Raw genomic sequence first — 21,602 nt, forward strand, 5'->3', positions numbered from 1 at the left:
CCTTTCCCTTTGGCCTCTGAAGAAGTGAGTTCCTTCACACTTTCCTCCATCAAGTAAAGAGAGTTTTATCTGATGGGAGAGAACCTTATATCCAATGTAACAAGTTCCAAGTGGGGGTAACTTTTTCCCAGACACAGGAAGCGGGACTGGCTTTCTGTTCCCGGGACCACGGGTGTCTTGTATTTCTCTTTTCCCTACGAACAGCAGCATCTCTCAAACTTTGAGGGGTACCAGAATCATTTGGAAAATGCTATAAAGCAGATTGTTGGACCTCATTCCCAAGACTTCTGATTCACTAGTTGGGGAAAGGGTCCAAAAATTTGCATTTCTAACAGGTTCCCAAGTAAGGCTGGTATTGTGGTTCTCTGAGAACCACTGTGCTACCGAAACCAGGAAAGGCCTTTTTTCATCAATACCCAGGTCTCCTCCATCTCTGCTCTAGTATTGCCGCTTCTGGCAGGTCATGGTACGTCAGGCATCTCTTATTTATTGTGCAGGTGACTTTAATTCAAGGGGAAGCTAAGAGCATCATCTCCTTTCAGGCCTAAGCCATTTGCCTTCCACATTGGATGAATAGCGAAGTTTGTTCTTTAGGTGATAAAACTGATGCTTTGCCAACAATAGGCTCTTTGTGACTTTTTTGCAATGGGTTAAATTCATAGGGAAGGTGGAGCAAGTGGTTAATTGTCCTCTAGATCTTCTCCCAGTCCCACTTGTGTCCCTTCTGTTTTTAAGCAACAGATTTTCTCTTGCCCAGCTTCTCAGAGATGTTACATGCTGTGATCTTTCTACACCTGCAGTTTTCTAAGAATTCTACCATTTTTAAACAGAAAGTCCTTTGTATCGATGTAAGATATTCCAATGCCTGTCTTCCTGCAGAAAGCCTTTTTGCACGTGGGGAAGTGGCAGGTGTTTTTACATCCAGACATAATTTATAGTTTATAGCCACCAATCCATGGCACCAGACTGAACATTTATCATAGAATTGAAGATAAGGAGATATTTTTTGACCACTTTCCTAGTCTCCAAGCAAAATGTTTTTTTTCTGTTATGTAAAAAATAGGAATGACTTTTAACAAATAAGGAAAAAGCAAAACTTATATTTTTTTCTTTTCTTTAAATTGAGCTATAATTTGCATATAATGTTGTGTTAGTTTTAGGTATACAACATAAGAATTTGATATGTGGATATACTACAGAATGGTTACCAGGATAAGTTTAGTTAATGTCCATCACCACACAGTTACAAAATAAACTTTTTATGATGAAAGTGTTTAAGTTCTGCTCACTTAAGAACTTTCAAATGTACATTATTGTTAACTATAGTCACCATGTCATACATTATATCCCTAAAACTTATTTAGCTTATAATTGGAAGTGCCTTTTGAGCACCTCCACCATTATATAAGCCTATTTTACTTGCTGAAAAGTATGGAATTTCACAAGGACTGCCCATGTAATGATTAATTCTGTTAAATAAGATAGTTACCATTTTTCATGTGGTAATATTAAGCGGAATTATATTAAAGACTTTGTTAACATCAAAATGGATATAGCAAGGTTTTATACATACAGATGTTCATTGCATTATTTTGTGAAGAAGGGAAAACTGAAATGTCTCCATTTTACACACAAAGCGCCCACTGAGTAGTTGCTGATGAGGTGAGTGATGGCCCACTGTTGTGTTGTGGGGGGCGGGGGCCTGAAATTGGGAGAAGACTGAACAATGCTGTGCGAACAGGAGGATGTCGTGTGCTCTCCATGTCTGTTAACCAAAATGACCTTGAGACTGCCTTCAAAGTCTTGGGGGCATTGTCTTGACCGCTTCACCTAACAGCATCTAAAAAGACACTTAAAGAGCAGCAGTAGAATGTGTGTATGGCTAGATATGTGCAGATAGTCCCACAAGGGAATTATTCATTTCATAGTTCTGAGCTATTTTTATTCTGCAGTTTTGGCCTATTTAGAAAACGTCTAATGAATTCAGTCACACCCCCAAGGTACTCATCCTCTACACTTTACCTTAAACGTATGGATCCCACCTCCATCTCCCTGTTGGGGTTAGAAGTGAGAATACTGTCCGCAAGGTCTCAGACATTGGTTATTGGGGATGAAAAACCCATAGCTATCACCATGGTTGTGGCCCTCGGAAGGTCCCAGGAAAAATCAGGTAAATAACTGCAGTGTTAAAATGTCATGACGTGGTGGGAATTAGGAGAAAACATTAAAAATTACCTTTTAGGGCATTGGTAATGAAAAAAAGGCTATGGAACACTGCTAATACAGTAGCCCTCACCTCCAGCTTATACACAGTTTGCTTTTCTCAGTTTAAGTTCCCCATGATCAACTGCACTCTGAAAGTATTATATGGAGAATTCCAGATATAAACAACTTATAAGTTTTACATTGTGCATCATTCTGAGGAGCATGATGAAATCTTGTATTTTCTTGCTCTGTCCTGCCCTGGACTGAATCATCCCTTTGTCTAGTGTATTCTCGCTGTATACGCTTCCTGAAGAGCCAGGAGTTGAGAAAGTCACAGTCCCCCACTATAGAGATTTCCTCCTTCCTGTTTCAGGCTCTGGAAGCCTCGTGCAATCTCGAATATTCAGGATGTTCCCTTGCACTGCTCAGTGTCCAAGTCTATGCTATCTCTGGACGTTGGGCAGCTCCATTAAATAAGTAAATAAGTGAATGAATGAATGAATGAATGGACTTGTCAAATTACCAACATTTCTCATCAATTCTGTCACCTATGTAGAAATTCTAACTAGCATTCACTACACTCCTGAGTGCCTGTCTGCCTGTGTTAAACTTAACACCAGAGCTCCCAGGGAGGCAGGGTCCGTGTCTGTTTTGTTTACCGCTGCACCTGCAGCACCCAGTGCAGGGCCTGGGTGTACTTGTTGAATGTACAAAAGAATCCAAAAATGACCATTGTCTGGCATGAAGGAATTATAATCAAAGTATCCTACTAAATCAGGATGCACTTGACAAAGGAAAGTAATAACCCTCTGGATTATCTCACTATCATTTCCCCCCACTCAGATTAGTTGATTTGAGCAGATCTGGAGTCCTAAAATCATTTAGTTTGACGTGAAATTGAAATCATCTAATTTCACACTTCATGCATTTGCTCTTCACTTAGTTAAAAATAATAACCTACTTCGGGTCCTGTTCTGAGTCATTTGTGTAAAAGAACACTTTAGTGTATATGATAGGTACAATTATTATGGTAATAATTAGTGCCTTGTCCCGGGGTAGTGCAGCCTCCCCCTTGTGCACAGGGTAAGGCCTCGGAGCCACATCTGGCCAATGATTTATGAGGGGAAGTGATGTGGGTCATTTCTAGGTGAGTGCACTGGCTGGAGACAGCCTTTCCGAGCTCTTTCCCCTCTGGTGACTGCATGGTGACTGGCAACGTTCCAGCGAGTGACTGCTGTGTCTACCTGGTTCCCTGAGTTGATGTGAAACAGAGCCCCCAGCTGATCGGAGATGAGCATATAGTGTTAGCAAAAAAAAAAAAATCCCCTGTTGCTTTATGCAATTCACATGTGTGGGGTTTTCCTGTGGCACGTTCCAGATCAGCATGACAGATCAAACGAGCATCTCCCTTTATAGATAAGCGAAGTAGGGTAGAGAGTGGGCAACTGAACTCTTTCCATCACACCACCGGCGTGGCGTAGCTCTGTGGGACCCCAATCAGGCAATCTGCCCCCAGAAGCCGGCCGCAGAGCCTGCCCTCCGCCCTCTGCTTCACTGCTCTCCATTAACATTAGCCATCTTCCGGCGGTGACACTGTTTTCTCACGCACCCAGAAACACACAGCTGCACACATTCAAAAGGAGAAGTGGCTAATAACATAAAGAACCTGTTTAATAGGGCCAAACCTCAGAGAACCATTTTTCTCTCCTGATTGAGTACTCTGTCATTTTAATGGGACAATCATAGTTTCACAAATCATTTAGTTAGGACAATTTCTGGGATAATTACCTTGTCAGTTAAATTTAAAAATATTGAAATTAAGGTTGAAGTTTGAAAATTATTCACAGCTTTTGCTCTCTCCTTGTTTTATGAAACCACCAATAATGTCCAGAAATACATGAATACTCTGATACTATAAACCTAAGATCAAATGAAGTGTAATCAGTTTTTCACAGGGGTTAAAAAGGCCTGTGAAGCAAAGCATGTTTCAGCTGACTACAGAGGCAGGGGCTGATTATTATAATATAAAGTGGCTTTAGTATATTTGTCAAAGTAAATTATTTGAGAAATTAGTAAAAATGTTTTTTTTAAAATGACCCCCTTTTGATGCTTAGAACATTAATATACATAAATATAAAATGCTTATCATTAATTACTGAGCTTTTTACCATAGAAACAAAGGTCAAGAAAGGATATAAAGCTGCTGGTGTTATTTTCTGTGTGGTCGACCACATAGTAAGAAACCCCTTTAAGGAAGACTCTGAAGCTATACAGCCCTATAGAATAGCCCCAACCATGTATGGTTATTTTATTTTAAGATTTTATTTATTTATTTTTAGAGAAGGAAAGGAGGGAGAAAGAGAGAAACATCAATGTGGGGTTGCTGGGGGCCGTTGGCCTGCAACCCAGGCATGTGCCCTGACTGGGAATCGAACCTGCGACACTTGGTTATTTAACTTTAATTAAATAAAATGAAATAATCAGTTGCTCAATCATACAGACCACATTTCAAGTGCAGCTCTCTTGTAAGGAGGCAAACTGTCCCTGTGATGTGAGTGAAAAGGCAGGCCTGTACCCAGAAGCCCAGAGGAGGGGAGTTTTCGGCACTCTGTTCAGGGAAGTTACGGTAGAGATAATTTCCGGTGTGAGTCTTGACAGTTCAGTCACGAGGAAGGTAGGCAAATAAACGTAGGAAGAGCCCCGCAACCAGAGGCAACATTACAAGTCATGATGTAGCCTTGAGTAGTCCTTGATGTGTTCGTGACAGTAGAACCGGTGTAGTTTTTATCAGGGTGTAAGATGGGGTGAGCCATTGAGATCAATGGGGGCCATACATGGAAGACTTGACAACATCAAACACCTTGTGTTTTATTCTGTCAACTAAGCAGGAAGCAGGTCTCAATGTGGGTGAATGACGAGGTCAGCATTGCCTTTTATGGAGTTTACCTGGCAGCTATATTCAGGTAGGAGGCCATGGATAGCCATGACCCAGAAGACAGATGACTTAAACTGAGGCAGAGATGCAGAGCATAGGTGACAGATAGGAAAACTGCTCAGCAGGTAAAAAAGAAAAAAAAAGGGAGTGAACAAAAGAAAGACAGCTAGGATGGGTCCCAGGTTTTTATTACGTTGGTGTGATCTAGTCATGTAGTACATTATAGGAGAATATATATAGCTATCACAAGACATGTGGTCAATAAATCTTTTTTCAACACAACTGAATACATTTCGAAAGAAAGGAAGAGGAAATTATTAAGTTAAAAAATTTTATAATGGCAAATTTTCCCAATTGAATAAAAGTGGAAGGTTGTCGAGAATGTGTACTTAAGCCCACAAGGTGCTCCCCACCTTCAGATTGCAGAGAAACTTCAGGGGGACTTCTGTTTAGAAAAGTATCCTCACTGACTTAAAAAGAGAAGTTGGTAGAGGCACATTAGGGAACTTTTATTGATTCTGATGTAGCTAACCTGTAAGGCCCACAGATGAGTAAGTCAAGAACAAACCTGGATTTGGCCGTTTCTTATGTGTGCACTTCAGTGATACAGACTGTCCCAAACATTCCAGTTCTTCCTAAATACACCCAGTCCTTGACCCTTCCTGAAGAAATCAGCACGTGTTTATTCAGTGAAATAATTCAGTATTTATTCAGTGAAATAATTTATTCAGTATTTATTCATTATGTGTAAAAAAATTTCCAAAGATATTAAATTGAAAAAAGGAAAGCAATTCTAGTGACTTATCTCCCCAAATTTCCCACATATTTCTTTCTTGTTAAAATCTTTTTTCTTGTTAAAATCTCTTACCCCAGTAGACATTTTCAGAGCTATTACCAAATGATTCCATTTAATCAAAAATATTTATCAAATGCCCACAATTACTGCATGTAATGGTAGGAAGAAAGAACAAAGAAGAAAATTGTGCTCTGTCTTTTCTGATCTTATGCAACAAAATATTCAAATGTATTTTTACCCCCACTTCCCTTCCCTGCCCTCTTCTGGTAGATATAAAAATGTATTCTGAAATAGACCAAAGGCAAGTCATTGGAGAAGAAATTGCCTGAAATTAGCATCTGTACCATCAGTCCCTTATTAAGGAAATCATGGTTAGAATAGCAGAGATAAGTATAAATAGTACTGGGTGGGAGAATTATCTTATTGTAATTTCCTAAGAGAAATACCAAGAACATCTTCTGGCACAAAGGGGAATTTTTGGTACACTCCTTGATGCTTTGAAAAAGAAGGAAGTTACAGTGATTCATAAAATATTGAGCAAGAACAGAAAAGTCTTACTTGAATTTTAGAGTCTTCTGTGACAATTTTATGAGACATCACTCACTTCAAAACATAAAAAAAAAACCTACTTGTTTCCCCACAAATTTACTTTCAATATCTTAGTTTTAATCTTTGTATTTTCTTATGAGATTTCTTATAACTGATCATAAAGCTATAAGCAGGGATCTTTCTTGAGTAAATTTGTATTTAAGTAGTGGTGAATTTGGTTTTAATTGTAAGTCTGGAAAAGAAAATACATTGTTTCCTGTAAAAAAGGTACATTCATGTTGTTTTATATAACTGTAGTTCATAGCACAACTCACAGGGAGATGTAACTTTCATTTTCACAAACTACATACTATGGAAAGCTGCAAATATTTTAATTTTAAAAAATTCTGCTATATTTTTGTCAAGAATAACTAAATTTGGAAAAGGACAAAAGTAACTAGTGGATCCTCTAAGCTCATACTAAGAATGATCTGAAAGGTTTATTATCTTAAGGTTTATTATCATTATAGTCTCCAGAAGAATATAACTATTCATTATTATTTTATGTCTCTATAAAGTTACCTTATAGAAAATTGATCAGTCTCAATGACTTTTTGTCCAAAGGAGATGCAAATGGTTTCTATCCAGTAATGAAGATAACCCCAGGAGATGATGATCATTATTGCCAAGCAGGACATGAACCATGCTGTATCTAATTTAGCAATCTTATTTCAGCATTTGTTTTCAGTGTTTCAGATCCTGTTTTGAACCAGCTTTGTCATATTGCTGGTTCTCTCTAGAATGAATTCATGAAAACTTTTGCATGTGCTGTCTTTGTGAGGATTATATTTTTTGTTTGTAGCATTTGAGAGAGGTTTTGAAAATCTAAAAATAAATATGGATTTAGTTATTTTATTGACCGCCAAACCCATTGGGACAGAACACCATACACCGGGAACCCATTTTTAGAAAGTTTGTGGGGAAGGCTAAGTTGATTCAGTCATCATGGGAAAGAGAACCCCATTAACAGGTGTGGGGTTCAATTCTTTGCATGAGAGAATCTGTATAGGAGCCCCAAGGAGCCAGCCAGCCTTGGGTTTTTAGCTTACAGGAAGACTGTGCAGATTGCACTGGTTGTCTGCTTTTATCAACTTTGCATGTTTGGTAAGTGGTAAATGGCAGATTATGTGTAAACTGACTTGCTTAAATGCAGTGTATTACTGTGTATTTATTTATATTAATAAACATGACTTTAGGGGAAAATAGTTTTAAAAAAGGAAAATAAAAATTTCTTTGGTGGCTGATTAGATTCTAAATATTCAATAGTAGCATCTCAAGTTTTTGAAATTATGGGAACTGTTTATTATAAATGTTTTCTGAGGTTTTCACACAAATTGCCCCCTAAATAGAAGTCAGCATGCCAAAACAACTTTTCAGGTTGTGATTTAGTTTTAGTTGTTGTTATCTCTCATGTCTTTTTTTTAAGTCATAAAAAAAAAGTTAAACACAATGCAGAGTATTAATCCTTTTAAAATGTTGATTTATATTTCCTTGGTTAAAATGACGATGTTAAAATGACCATGACAATGGCATGTGCCAACAAACAGTGCTCTTTTTCTCTGGGTGTTTGTGCCTTTAAGAAATACTAAACATCTATTTCTACATAAAAGAACATTCTATAACTGAGTTAACCATCAACAGAGCTGCATATTGGCGTTTGTCTTGAAGAGAACAATTCTTGTTAATTACATAACATTTTAGAGTTTGGTTTTGAAATTAAAGTGGTTGAGGGCAGGAAGGTTAAAAGGGGGAAGTTTTAGTGGCTTCAATACTTGAGTGCTTGTAGTCTGGGAAAGAGACATTCTGGAATGTGCCTTGTTAAAATGATGTGTCCGTCTTTAAACTTAACTAATTGAAATGAAAATATGTCTACTAAGAGTATGTTAAGGTGTTTAGTCTTTTGATTTGAGTCAAAGAAAATGCTCCTGGAAGTTTTGTTTGTACCAAACTTTAGTTTCCTGAAACAATGTTTCAAGTAGCAAAGAAAACTGGGGATCATCAAGAATCCCAAGTCATGTACAAAGGACCCGTGGACAAAGCCAAAGGGCGGAGGATTGAGGGTGGGAGGTGGGGGTGGGTGGGGCGGGGAGAAGTGGTGGCGGGAAAGTGGAGACCACTGTACTTGAACAACAATTAAAAAATAAAAATTAAAAATTAAAAAAGGTAAAATATTTTTTACCTCTTTATACCATAAAAAAAGGAATACTAGAATTCAAAAGAAAGAATCCCATGTCTTCAAAAAGAAATGGCAATCTATCTCCTTTCAGACAGTTGGATGCCAGTAAGGTAATAGTATTTGAAAGGCATCGAGTGAGAAAGGTTTCCCCATTCTCCTGCTGTGAACAACCACAACCCAAGACATCCAGGAAAGCTTAACGGCAGGCTCTAAGTATGAGACTGTCCAGGAAATCAGGACAAACTGGCACCAATTCAGAAAAAAGTTTTTCCACTGCATTTGAGAATACTGAAGCCCTAATTGCCATCATCTGTCAGTAATGTAAGTGTACTTGGCAATGCACTTCAATTGTGTTTTTCAATGACGGTACACAATTGTCGTTGCCAGTGAGGCGACTTGCATGTGTGTGATTGCTGGATTCCAGAGCAAGACAGCTGCTGCGGCCAAAACAAAACAAAGCCCAAGGAATTATAATCAAATAAATAAATACATAGGAAAAGAAAACAAGACCTCATTGATATCACTGGCTACTTGCTGGACTACAAGTTAAAGAACAATACATTGTAGGAAAAACTACACAAATTTCATTCTCTAAAGCATCTGTAGATCACTGAAGTTTACTTCATTTTGGATTTCAGGTCTTTATTTTTATTTTATTTTATATCTAAGGCAAGTTATCCTTTCTAAGTGCTTTCTTAGAACTTACCCCTATTAGATAAGAAGTTACTTAGAAGTTGCACTTTTAACAAATAAGCAAAGCTTTTCCCATGAACAATTATCTCATTTTTAAAAGTCATAGTGGAAATACCCAGGTAAGTTTCTCCTAATATTTTAATACAACTTTATTAAGATAATGGAAAGAATTTTTTGTTAAGGGTGCTAAAATGAGTAATGAAATGAAAGGCAACAACTAAAGGTTCAGAAAATATTCTGAAGTGAGAAAATGTTTATAACTAAGCAACCTTGTAACTTAACTGTACATTTGTGGATCAGTCAAGGTTGCCCCAAATTTTAACTCATTTGTCTTTTACTGCTCTTGCATGGTTCTGAGTCCAGAACCAATACTCAACAAACTGGAATGTATTCACTGGAAAAAACCAACCCCAAGGAAACCTTGGTAAAATCCTGCATGTGACTGGGTGCATCTCCAGAAATTTGTAAGATCCTATCGAGGGAAACGAAGTACTCTGTTCTCCCTGTGGTGTCCCTATTTGTGTGAGACAAGGTGCATGCTGTGGTTTAAACAATATTTGTTAAAATTCAGGAAAATAAGAAATAATATTTTTGAACTGACTTAACAGAATGAACATGTGGGCGCAGATTTTTACAACAGCAATTTTTAAAGGGAGATACAAATACCGGCTTCAGTCAAGTGAGTTTTCTGACTTTATCCCGATACCCAAATGGCATTGAGACATGTTTCCCACAGAGTGCCTTGGACTTCTAAATGGAGTAATAAGCAAAACAGGAGTGCCTCAAAAAATTTTTTTTTTATCAAGAAAATAGAGTTTTCGGGGACTCAGCTATCACATCCACACATGTATCAACCTCTATGTCTGCACAGTCTGCTTTGCCAACTGACTATGAGTGCGAACTATCCATTTCTTTTTTAAAGTCACCCTCTCCACTTCAGCATAAGATCCTATTTCCTCTCACCTTCCCACCCACTAAAGAACATCACCACAGCTATTTTCTCCTCTCTCTCGTAAGATGAATGAGTAAGGCCTTCCCTACTGAACCACCCTCTGTAGCAAAGGAACGTGTTATTTCTCCCATTCTAAACCAGAACAGAACAAAAACAGGCTCTGTTGACTCAACATCTCGTGCCAGTTATCAAGCCTTCATTCTGATCTCCTTTTGACCCAAGTTCCTCAGATGGTTTCTGTTCTTAGTTCTCCAAGCCTCTCTTCCTAGTCTCTCTTCAATTTACTTCAACAAGCTTCCACACCCACCTCACCAATCCAACTGCTCCTGTCCAGGCACTGTACACCAGAACTCTATCACCATCCTGAAATTCTTAATTTTTGGACATAGGGACCTGAATACTCAGTTTGCTCCAGGCCCCACAAATGATAGAGCCCACTCTGTGGGTGACCTTCATTTATTAAAGCTAATGATCAATTTTCTGTATTAATCCTGCTTGACCTATTAGCAGCATGTTCTAGATCAATCACTCCCTCCTTGTTTTATTTTCCCTTGTTTTCAGGATGCCTTCCTCTCTGGGTTTACCTTCTGGCTCACAGGCCCTCCATCCTTGGTTTCTGTTGCTCGTGTCTCCTCATTTCCATGACTTCAGATATTGGGCATATTTCCTTCTCTAATTCCACACTCCCTCGATTATCTCAGCCACTACCATGACTTTAAATCCTGTCTACATGCCAAGGCTATCTAACTTCCAACTCCAAATTCAGATCTAAGAGTCTACTTGACCTTTTTATTTGGATCTTAAACGTAGCTTGTCCAAAATTGAACTCCATTGCTTTCCCACTCCAAAAATGACCAGTTTAATCTATTCTTCCAGTTGCTCAGACCAAAAGTCTCGGAATAATTTTTGACTCTTCTCTTTCTCCCTCACCCTCCCTCTCCTTTCTCCCTCATCCAGGCCTAGTTTGCTGTATTTTCAAAACGGTCTCTGGAATTTTAACTGCTTCTTTACTCCTCACATCTCTTGTCGAGATTAGTAAATGAGCTTCCAACCTGGGCTCCTTGCTTCTCCCCTTGTATTCTTACCTCCTGTGATTTGTTTCAGACAGAGGAGAATGGTTCCATTAAAACATAAGTCAAGTAACACTCCTCTACTCAAAACACTGTCCTATTTCCCCACTTCAGGCAGAGTAAGACACAACCCTCACGAGGGCCTACAGTGTCCTGACTCATCTGATTTCCTCCCACCTCCATTTTGGCATCTGAGTGAATTTCTAAATACTCTCCCCCGAGGTTTACCCTACCCAGCCAGCCACACTGGCCTCCTCGGTTTCATGAACTTACCACGTAATTCTCCCATCTCAGGGCCTTTGCACCAGCTGCTTACTCTGCCACGCCCTCCTTTAAGTCTGGGCTTAACTGAAGACTATACTGAATATGACGTCCATCACCCTCCTCCCCTTATTTTTCTCTAAAGAATCTACCCTCTTCTAACATGAAATGGTATTCACATACTTATTTATCTTATATGTATGTTTATTGTCTGTCTTCCTTCCACATAAACAGGAGTTTGAGCCTGCTTTCTCTCATTGACATAGTCCAAAAGCCTGCGATAGTGCCTGGTACATAGTAAAGGCCCCATCCATTGATATCCACATCAATTGGTATTTACTGAATAAATACACGATGCCTGGGCTTGTCCTGTGTGTCACCCCCAAGAACAAATGCATGGCAATAACAGTTTCACTAGAGAAAACCATCATCAAGGCAATTGTAAGAAATAAAATTATAGAAACCAACCATCATGATCATACCAAGTTGAGCTTGGTATGATACATTAATTCCTTGGGGAATAACACGTCGTGTGGAAAGAAAGCGTGTGAGGAAATTTGGGCTTGAAGAACATACCGCTGGTTGCACATTACATTAAAAAATCGACTAATGTGTGAACACGATGAGGGGAGACACCAGTTTCACATAAGAGGTGGCACATATTCTGAGAATGAGTCTGTGATGTATTTGCGGGTCTTCTGTTCATAAATATTCCTGGGAAATTGCTTACAGGTTAATGCTGATGCAGATTTAATGTGGAAATGTATCTTCTATTTATGGAAACAGTTAAAATGTTTCTATTATATTTTCTCTTTAATAGCTCTTGCTATCCAAGTCTCGACAGCTAACCTAAAGAGAAAATTTAGTGTTGGTTCATCGCTTGCTGTTGTTATTGAGCTGGAAGTGGAAAGAACGGGTTGCTACCTTATAAGATATATTCTATACAAACACTGCAGCATTTATCAAAGGTGACTTTCAGATTACTGATATCCTGAGTATATTAAAGAGTATTATAAAACTAGCAAAATATTTTATTATAAAATTACTTATTTCTATTTTTAAAAGTTCTTTATCCATTAAAAGCCATCAACTATAACATGAAAACCCCTCCTTTCCATTTACTGGTATGGTTTACTTTTGTTAGTTTCACTCTAAAATATGACATGGAGAGGGATATAATAAGGACATCTTAGACATGGCTGAACATTTAACTTTTGCAACTTTTAATTGTTTTCGGTAGTTTTTTGTTCATACCAGCATGGTGAAAGAAGAAAAGTTGTACTTGGGGCTACAAAGAGGGAGAGCAACCGGACAAAGTAATTAGAACTGCGTTCAAAAAATTGGGCTTATTTCTCCTCTGTGCAAATGTTTGTCGTCTGAAGCAGATTTGCTCTGAAAGAATCAGGCAGGTGCTGCCGCCCCAGTGCTTTCGGACTTTCTGGCAGAGCAGGAGAAGCCTGGGATCTGAGACAAAACCCAGAGGGACTGCAGCTAACCTCAGCCCTCTGCCCAGTTTCCTCCCTGCAGTTACCAGAGTTCGCTATTGTTCAAGCTCCAGGGGTCACACTCTGCCAATCTACGGGTGAGGTTTACTCCTAACAAGCGTTTTGTTTGGCTTGCAGTATTTCTTTTAAAGGCAGACACTGACATTAAAAATTAGATTCTATGTAACATTCCCTTTGTCCAGTTCTAGAAAACTGAAGATCTGGGAACACGCGTCAGCTTGGCAATGTTCCGAGGGCCAAGGGAAGGCTACCTTTATACAGACCTCCAGCTCCCGAAGTCCCCATCCAGCAGGCTTCCCCCCACCCCCGCAGGCCACTCCCCCGCTGTGTGCAACAGAGTTGCTGAGTGCTGCTCTGCCCTGCGAGATGGGACACCAAAAGGTGCTGGAGGCTGGCCGTCCTGACCCAACCCTTCTCTCCCCTCTGACAGCAGTAAATAGCTGATGACCTATTTCTCCCTACACGGGATTCTGACGGTCCTGGGTGAGAACAAACTATATTCAGCTTTATCTGAAAAGTGGCCCCTGATACAAGAACCACAGATTCTATGTAAGAAAAAAAGTACCACATTGTTACCGGGCTCTCCTCTACAGAATGTTGCCTCCAGCTTCTAAACAAGCGTGTTACCATGACAAAAGCCCTTCAAAGCCTCAAGGCGGCTGTTTCCAAAACAAGGGAGAAGAGAAAGAGTCAGACAAAAATAAAGACAGGATTTGTTAATTTAGGTTTACAAAAAGTGAGAAATGAAGATGGTGCGAGGGTAGATACTAATTAATTTGAAATTTTATAAACGAATATTCTAAAGCAATGAGTCATTTTTATATGTTATGCCCTGTGCTTTTTGTGTTTTTCCTGTTGGTTAAAAGCATTTGGGTGAATCTTCTCAGGTTCTTTCCTACATGGGTTTCTACTGCCTCTTCCTTCTTTCCAAAAACCATCCTCAGGAAACACCACTGATTAATTTCACTTTAACCAAACACACAAGGCATGCAATATGTTAATATAAACATCTTGAAACGACTTATCAGGATCTTCATATCATATTCACACGGGCTATTGAATGGCATCAAGGTTAAACTTCAATACCTGGAGTTTTCACATATTGTAACAATCACTGACCCATACTCAACACTCAATACTGGATACTCAGTAAGTGTTTTTGAAATGAACACAATTTTTATTGTCGATCTTCCTAAAGAAACTAATATATTTTTTTACACAAAATCTATCAATAAGGGATTGAATTGGTTAAAAAAATTAGCAAAACAAAACAAATCGAGAGAATCCAGGCTTTTCAACCTTAGTCATGTTTCTTAACGGTGATTTGATTTCACCATTTCAATTCACCAGAGCCTGTCTATATGTTACAATGGTGTGAACTTCCTATTGCCACACAGATGAAAGTGAATCCATATAAACCATACCAACACCATCGTGTGTAACTGGTGGTAAAACTTTATTATTCAAGTTTAGATGTAACAGACATCTTTGCTGCCTGAAGATTGTTTGCATAAGAAATACACCAAGAACATGTTTGTGAGTAGAAATGAACATGCACTATGAAAACAAAATTAAATAAAACAAAAAAAAAATTCCATGTGTTGTAAGAACAGAACTATTATAGCCAACATTCTAATATTCAAATCAGGACTACAAATTGAACTTTTTCTTAGCAACATGAAATCATTCCATATGAAAGACATTTTCTGCTGGTGAATATTGCTGTAAAGTTAATTTTACATTGGCATTTTGAGATGTTTCCCACTCCCATCCCACCCCCCAAATGATCCATATTGTCAAACTGTCCACCCTAAGGAATTTGGCATTGATTGTGATATTTGCCTTATTGGTAGCCATTAAAAATGATGGTTTTATCAGCCTTGGGATAGTTTGCGTCTTCATAGCCAACACTATAGGCTGTCTAGATACGGTATTTACAGCTCACCCCTAACACAAATGACCCCAACTGTTCCTGGCCCTCGGGAACTGAGAGTTTAAATAAGCCCCTTGGCCATATAATAATACTTGGCACTGCCACCGTGCCTTTCAACCAAGGATCTCAAAGTGCTTTACAAACAAGTACTACATAACCATTATTATTATTATTAATATTATTATTATTAATATATATTTTTTTCCATTTTACAGGTGAGGAACCTGAGGCACAAAAAGAAAAAGTGATTTGCTGCAGGTCATATAATGAAAAGACAACCAGGGGGAAAATCAGAATACAGTTTTGGGACTTAGGGATCTTGAGGGACCATTTCCTCGGATGAAGGATACACGTTATTTCCACGAAAAGGGACTTTGCTCTTCCCTGGTGCAGGACGGAGTGAAGCTTACAGCTCTACCTCTCCCTTCAAGAGAACGACACACGAGCACACATTGTCCAGTTTTCCGCGTGGGAGTCAATGTCGAATTTCACATTTTCTTCATCCCTGACTTGACACAACTCTGCCCTAGCATCTTCCAGAGGTCCTAATTACTGCAAACAACCGTGGGTGCTTTCTCAACAACCACTATCAGGAACACGTGAGTCCACTGTCTACGAAACAGTAATTGGGAAACCAAAAGGAAGTGCTCTTCAAAGCAGCTATGCCTTCTGCCCTTGGCCAAGTCTTTCTTTGGGAAAATAACACAGCCCTTCAGAGTCTTGATGCATGTCTTTCTATTCTCCTCTCGTGTACAGTTGCCTGTTGATAGAATCCCACCTAATAGTACCTACCTTTGGTTAGCATAGCTAAGATTCCTATTCAGGATGCATTTCAGTTCCTCCGGTTTTCTCCTGTGATCTAGGAGGGCAAGCTTGTAACTACTTGCTCACCAAAGACGTCTTGCGTGTTCTGCCGTGGCCCTCCACCCGAAGACAGGAAGCTGTGAGCTTGTGTAAACTTTAGGCAAAAGGCTGGGGCACAGCCCAGAGGCTGAACGCCAGCTTCTTTGCTCCATGCTTCCACCAATGAATGACAGACATTCCCCCTCCAGAGCTGCGTTCACGTTCACTAACTCAACGGGCAGGCAGTTCAGAGGTCTCAAAACAGGTCACCTTGTGATGTTTTGCAGCCACATAGCAGTAGGCTAATAATTATTTCAATAGCAGTACGGATACTCTTCAATTTCTTAAGAACAACGTATACCCTCAGGCATTTAAAAATATATATACATTTAATATTTTTTTGGAGCTGCATTTGCATTGGATCATAAGAGATTATGTGCACACGTGCAATTATAATGTGCTACCACAGGCTTCCACAAAGAGCTGTTAAAGACAATCACCTTTTTCTTCTTCTCATTAATATCATCTCAGAAAAGAATCCCCATGCTTGTTTTCTAAAATCTACCGTTACTAAAAGAGAACCATTTAGAACAAAACATCACTGTCTTCAAAACGGGTTTTTTAAAAAAGAACATCTCAGCGTGTCATGTGGAAAGAAGGGCATATACGCTCTCCCTCCTGTACTACAGAGTGAACGAGTGAATGTTTAGAGCTCCATCCTTTTCTCGTTGCTTCGAGTCGTGTAGTGTCTCTCAGTCCACAGCCTTGCGAGGTGGGCTGGCTCTCGAGGATGTTTCTGTTCCCAACAGAGTCATGGGTATACGGGTGAGAGAGGAACGGAGAGAGAGTGAGAAAAGGGAGAACGCGACTACATGAGCTGGTTTTGGCCTACAGTTTGATCCGAAGGTGATTCAGAGCATAGACAATTACTTGTAAAGGGCTTAGAGTTTGTAAATGGCATATAGGTTTAGCTGGCTTACAGTTTTCACCACAGCGGGAAGCCTCTTCCAAGAGGGGAAATTCCTAAACCATCTCGAAAGTCTTCAAAAAAAAAAATAAGTACCTAAACAGCTCATTTAAAAGTCACGATTTAAGACAAAATGATGTCTTAAAACCAACTAAAGTAAAAATAATCATTTTTGTAATGTATTTTGAAAGATGGAACAAAGGCTCTTGTAAGTCAAAAAATAAGGGGTATTTTAGTGTTATATTTTCATCTTTTTAGAAAAGCCCAACCTCTTCTCTCTCAAAATATGTATAACAACAAAAGTGAAAATGAAAATGAAAATAATAATAAAGGAGTAAGATCTAGCATGGCATTGCTATCCAAGAACATTCTACTGAAAGTAGATTAGCCATAAATATTCCAAGAACAGTGATATGTATTTTCCAATGCTAAACATCACTACCAGGTCTGACTGAGGAAAAAAAAAACCCATGAAAAGCAAAAGGCATGCCTGCCAACAGTGAGCAACCTATCTGTGTCTGACATGCTGAAGAAACTGCTGATGGAGTCGTTTCACCCCAGAAGTCCTACCTGTAATGTTGCCCACCTGAACCACACCTCAGGTATTTTGCTGATGTCAGCATTCCACATCCACTGTTGCTTGAGGACTGCCAGCATGCACTTTGTTACCAGCCTTTTTACTAAGAAAACTAAATACTGTTATTGTCTGGGAAATCTCTCTCTCTCTCTTCTCTTTTTTTAATGTTTACTTGCCACCTCTCAAGTCTGCCTGTCCATTTGAGATACAGTCGTTACATTCTTAAGAAAGATAAATTACATCACGTCATTTGAGTGTCGAAGCTCCTCATTCCACCTCTTTATTTCAGTCTCTGTGAATGTTAGAGCTACGCAACAGGTGAGATCGGAATAGAGCCCTTTAAAAAAATGAAACTGAAGCAGAAGGCTTAGTCCTGATTTCTTTCTTTCTCTGTCTGTCTGTCTTTTTTTTTTACATGAAAACAAAAAAAAAAATGCAGAATGGAAATGACAACACGACACCAGAAAGACATGTTTAAGTTCATTCACTACAACAGTCACGAACTGGTTGAACTCTACCTGCCGTTCACTTTTAAGAACCGGAGACCTGGCACTGTGAAAAAGAAACAAAACCCCAAACAAAACAAAACAATACAAAGCAACTGCAAATTAATGTAAAAAATGGAGTGCAAATGCGACTACAGAATGCAATAAAAACATCAGCGCTGCGGATTCCAGCAGCACTCATCAAAATAATTTCCGAAATGTTTCATCTGAAACATAGACAAAGCAATAAAAAGAGGATATATGTTTATCATTTTAAGCATAACAATGTGAGTTAAGAGCTTAAAAATAAAAAAAAAGTACTTGGAATGAATAGTGCTACCCTTTTTTTCCTAAGTAGGCATAAAAATATTTTCAATTCCTTCTTGTTTTCCATACCATTTATATCAAGAACTTTCATTTGTTTCATGTTACCGTTTACAATTGTAATGCACACACACACATACACACACACAAAAAGATATCTACCGCAATAGAAATAGTTGCTTCATTACCTTGTTTGCTACATTTGCAAATGTAAACAGCTAGGCAGAGCCAGAACTGACTCTAATGCATGATGGAATATCTTTGTTGCATACGTACACTGTAGAAAATAATTATTCAATATGTCAGGCACCATTATTTGAAATGTAATACATTAATATTTACTAGAAAAATAAGTTTTTTTTTCCTATTTGTTCTCCCAACTTCTTTAATGAAATAAGTTAATCTGACAGTGCATCCAGTAGCTTGTAATATCTTCTACATCTCCGTGGCAAAAAATAAACTACTGGTTGGGACAATATAATGCAAATTATTAAAGTCAGTCCTTGTACATACATCCTTGTAGCAAGCATTGAGGCTCGACTAACAGCACCTTTAACCAATTATTTAATGTTCAGTTATTTAGCCCTATTTCCCTGAGCAGTTATGCTGAGGAGCTTTCCCTTCATGGATAGTTTTACAAAGCCTTAAGTATTAAAAGTACTATGAAGACATACTTCTAAGAATCCTATTTAATGCTACTTAACTAAACCTGTATAAACCTAATGAAGGGACTGATTGGTACACACACCGCCAGTCTGTGGGAACGTAACCTTAGACGCTGCCTGACCACAAAGTTTGGAAATTATATGTAACCAAAAGAAAATAAATAAATACAGCAGGTTACCTGGTGGAGAAATACCATGTGTTCTAAACCAATTAAGCCCATGGTCTGCACTTTTGTATCCGTCTAGTCTGGAACTGAGGGGATCCCTTTAGTTACAATGTGCCAAGTGAGATTAGTGACCACGAGGAGGCTTCAAAAACAAATCCACACTGGTTCGTCACAGACAAGAAAGAAATATCTGGCTAAAATAAAATTACTACATAAGCACTGAGGACACTGGTTTTAAAAATGCATATATATTTGGACAAAATGAACCTAAAATGCAAACAAAAGAACTACTTTCGAAAGGAGTATCCGAACATCTAAGGACAAAAATATCAGAGAGGGTGTGCGTGTGTATGTACAGGCAGGGCTGGCCCAAACCGCTGCGCCGCCGTTGGTCACACTTCTCGCTGCTCTCGCCCCAAGGGCAACCCCAGCTCGCATGTCTAGGTCTCAACCGGGAACACGGTCAACGAGAGGAGGCTGACGTAAGAGGGCGCCGTCTTCCTTTCACTGCCCTGGAGATTAGCGTTCTCCTCCTCTGCCTAGGGTCTTATGGTATTTCTAAATTTAGGCAACAATTTATGGGTTTCTGAGCAAACGGGCCAATGGCCAGCCCAATACTGCTTTAGACTCATGGTATGTAAACCCTTTCAAATTCTGGACAGCTTTGATCTTGTTCTTTACAAACATAAGAATTATAGTCTGGTGATACTTCTTATGGATGGTATCTACCATACACGTTCGCCAAGATGGTTTGACTTACTAGGTTCCGGAACGTGATTATTTACCATCTTTCATTTTTTTTTTCTCACTGACCATTTGTCTCACTTTTTAATCTCGGTAACCTACTCATCAAAAGAAAGAATAATAAGAGAAGGGAATTTCGTGTTGGATAAGGCAGGCTCTATGAAGTATTTTTTTTTAATAGGTCTTCATAAGACATTACAAGCTATTGAATTCCCATCAAGAAAACCTATTTCTATTTAATTGTGCTAAGTGCTAAGGTTTTTTACTCTTTAGGTTTCCCATTTTTTTCCGCTTGTGCATTGTTCCTATGCAGGCCTCTCTGGATATGAGTTGTAAAGTCGTATTTGTCCGTGCAAAGATGCTGGCATATGCTGCACTGGAAAGGTCCACTGTCACCATGGCAACTCATATGCAATGCATACATCACTTCATCCAGAAAGACAATGCCACAGTGCACACATTTTGTTGAAAGTTCATCTTGAGTACTTCTATCAACTTTCTCTGTTTTTACTACATTCAAGGGACCTTCATTTTTTACATTTGAGGGCGCCTTCGTTTTTTCCTTGGAGGCACCGTTTGCAGTTGGCCCAGGTCTGGAATGCTTGATCGCCAAATCTAGAGGAATGTCATTGTCTGATCCGACAGCTGAAAAATGAGGAGGCAGATTGAAGGTGGGATAAGGCACATAGTTTTGGCAAGGATTTGGTAGGCCAGGCACATGACTCAAGTAGTGCGGATTCCCAGGAACGGAGAGCTTATATTTACTCCAGAACCGCAGCCAATCAGCTTCACTCTGGAAGTCATTATGTACAAAGGGGAGTCCAAAAAGGGGGTACTGGTACTTTTCAATAGGGCTGCCTGGTGGTGAATAATTGGGGTGCTTTGCAGGTCTCATGTACTTTTCAATGGGACTGCCTCTCTCAGAACTTCCTTTCCCTTCAGATACAGATGAACTATTTCCTGGGTCTCCAGTACTTTCCTGAGGACTTTTTATCTGAATGTGCAAAGGTTGCATCCTTTTGTGAATATCCAGAGGTTGGCTGACCAGGACTGGCTGCTGAGCAGAATGGCTTTTAGTCAATGACCCCTGGGCTTCGTATTTACTCAGGCTGGGGAGCGGAATTTCTCTCTGGTGACTTTCCGTTAAATGATCTTCTGACCTCCTCTCTAAGGGGCTGCCATTGACTTGCTCCTCACTGCCACCCCTCTGCTGTTTGTTGAGCTGCTCAGCCTGAAGTGCCTCTGGGTTAAGGCGCTTTCTTGTTCTCCTCCTAATAATCTGCTCACCGTTGTTTTGTTTAATGATGTTTAAAGGCCTGGGAGTCTGCAGAGAATGCACACACAATACATAAAAGGAAAACATTAAAAATACATTAAAATGCATTAACAGTTCCTCACAAATAGAAACCATGCTTCAGTTCAAAGCAAGGATAGGCTTTATGTTATAGATTTACTAAATCTCCTCCTTTTGCCTTGAGCAGGACCAGAGGAAGAAACCGAAGTGCCCTTGTGTTAACCTAATTAAATCATGCCCATCTTTGCAGGGAGGACTGAACACTTTAATCTACTTAAAAACAGCTTTCCAAACTCCGTGGATTTTGGAATTGCATCACTTAGTGATAAAACCGTGTAGAAAGTTCCTTGAAGAAATGTGATTTTTCTGAAATATTTCTCAACGTCTGAGTCATGCGCTAGGATGTCAACATCATGCCAGGG

The 21,602-nt window shown here is 39.2% G+C and overlaps 1 protein-coding gene across 6 annotated transcripts in view; it reads right to left on the minus strand.

Annotated features, from left to right (window-relative positions):
* Positions 1-14,618: 14,618 nt before the first annotated feature.
* The window catches only part of TRPS1 (transcriptional repressor GATA binding 1), a 553,804-nt gene continuing 546,820 nt past the window's right edge, over positions 14,619-21,602 (minus strand). For all 6 annotated transcript variants that reach the window (XM_045861057.1, XM_045861058.1, XM_045861056.1 and 3 more), the window contains one exon: positions 14,619-21,210. In XM_045861057.1, coding sequence (XP_045717013.1) covers positions 20,149-21,210 — 1,062 coding nt within the window. In that variant the 3' untranslated portion in view covers positions 14,619-20,148. The remainder of the gene's footprint in view (positions 21,211-21,602) is intronic.

The sequence above is a fragment of the Phyllostomus hastatus genome, unplaced genomic scaffold (assembly GCF_019186645.2).
Source record: "Phyllostomus hastatus isolate PE091 unplaced genomic scaffold, TTU_PhHast_1.1 phas_scaffold_21, whole genome shotgun sequence".
Lineage (NCBI taxonomy): Eukaryota > Metazoa > Chordata > Mammalia > Chiroptera > Phyllostomidae > Phyllostomus > Phyllostomus hastatus.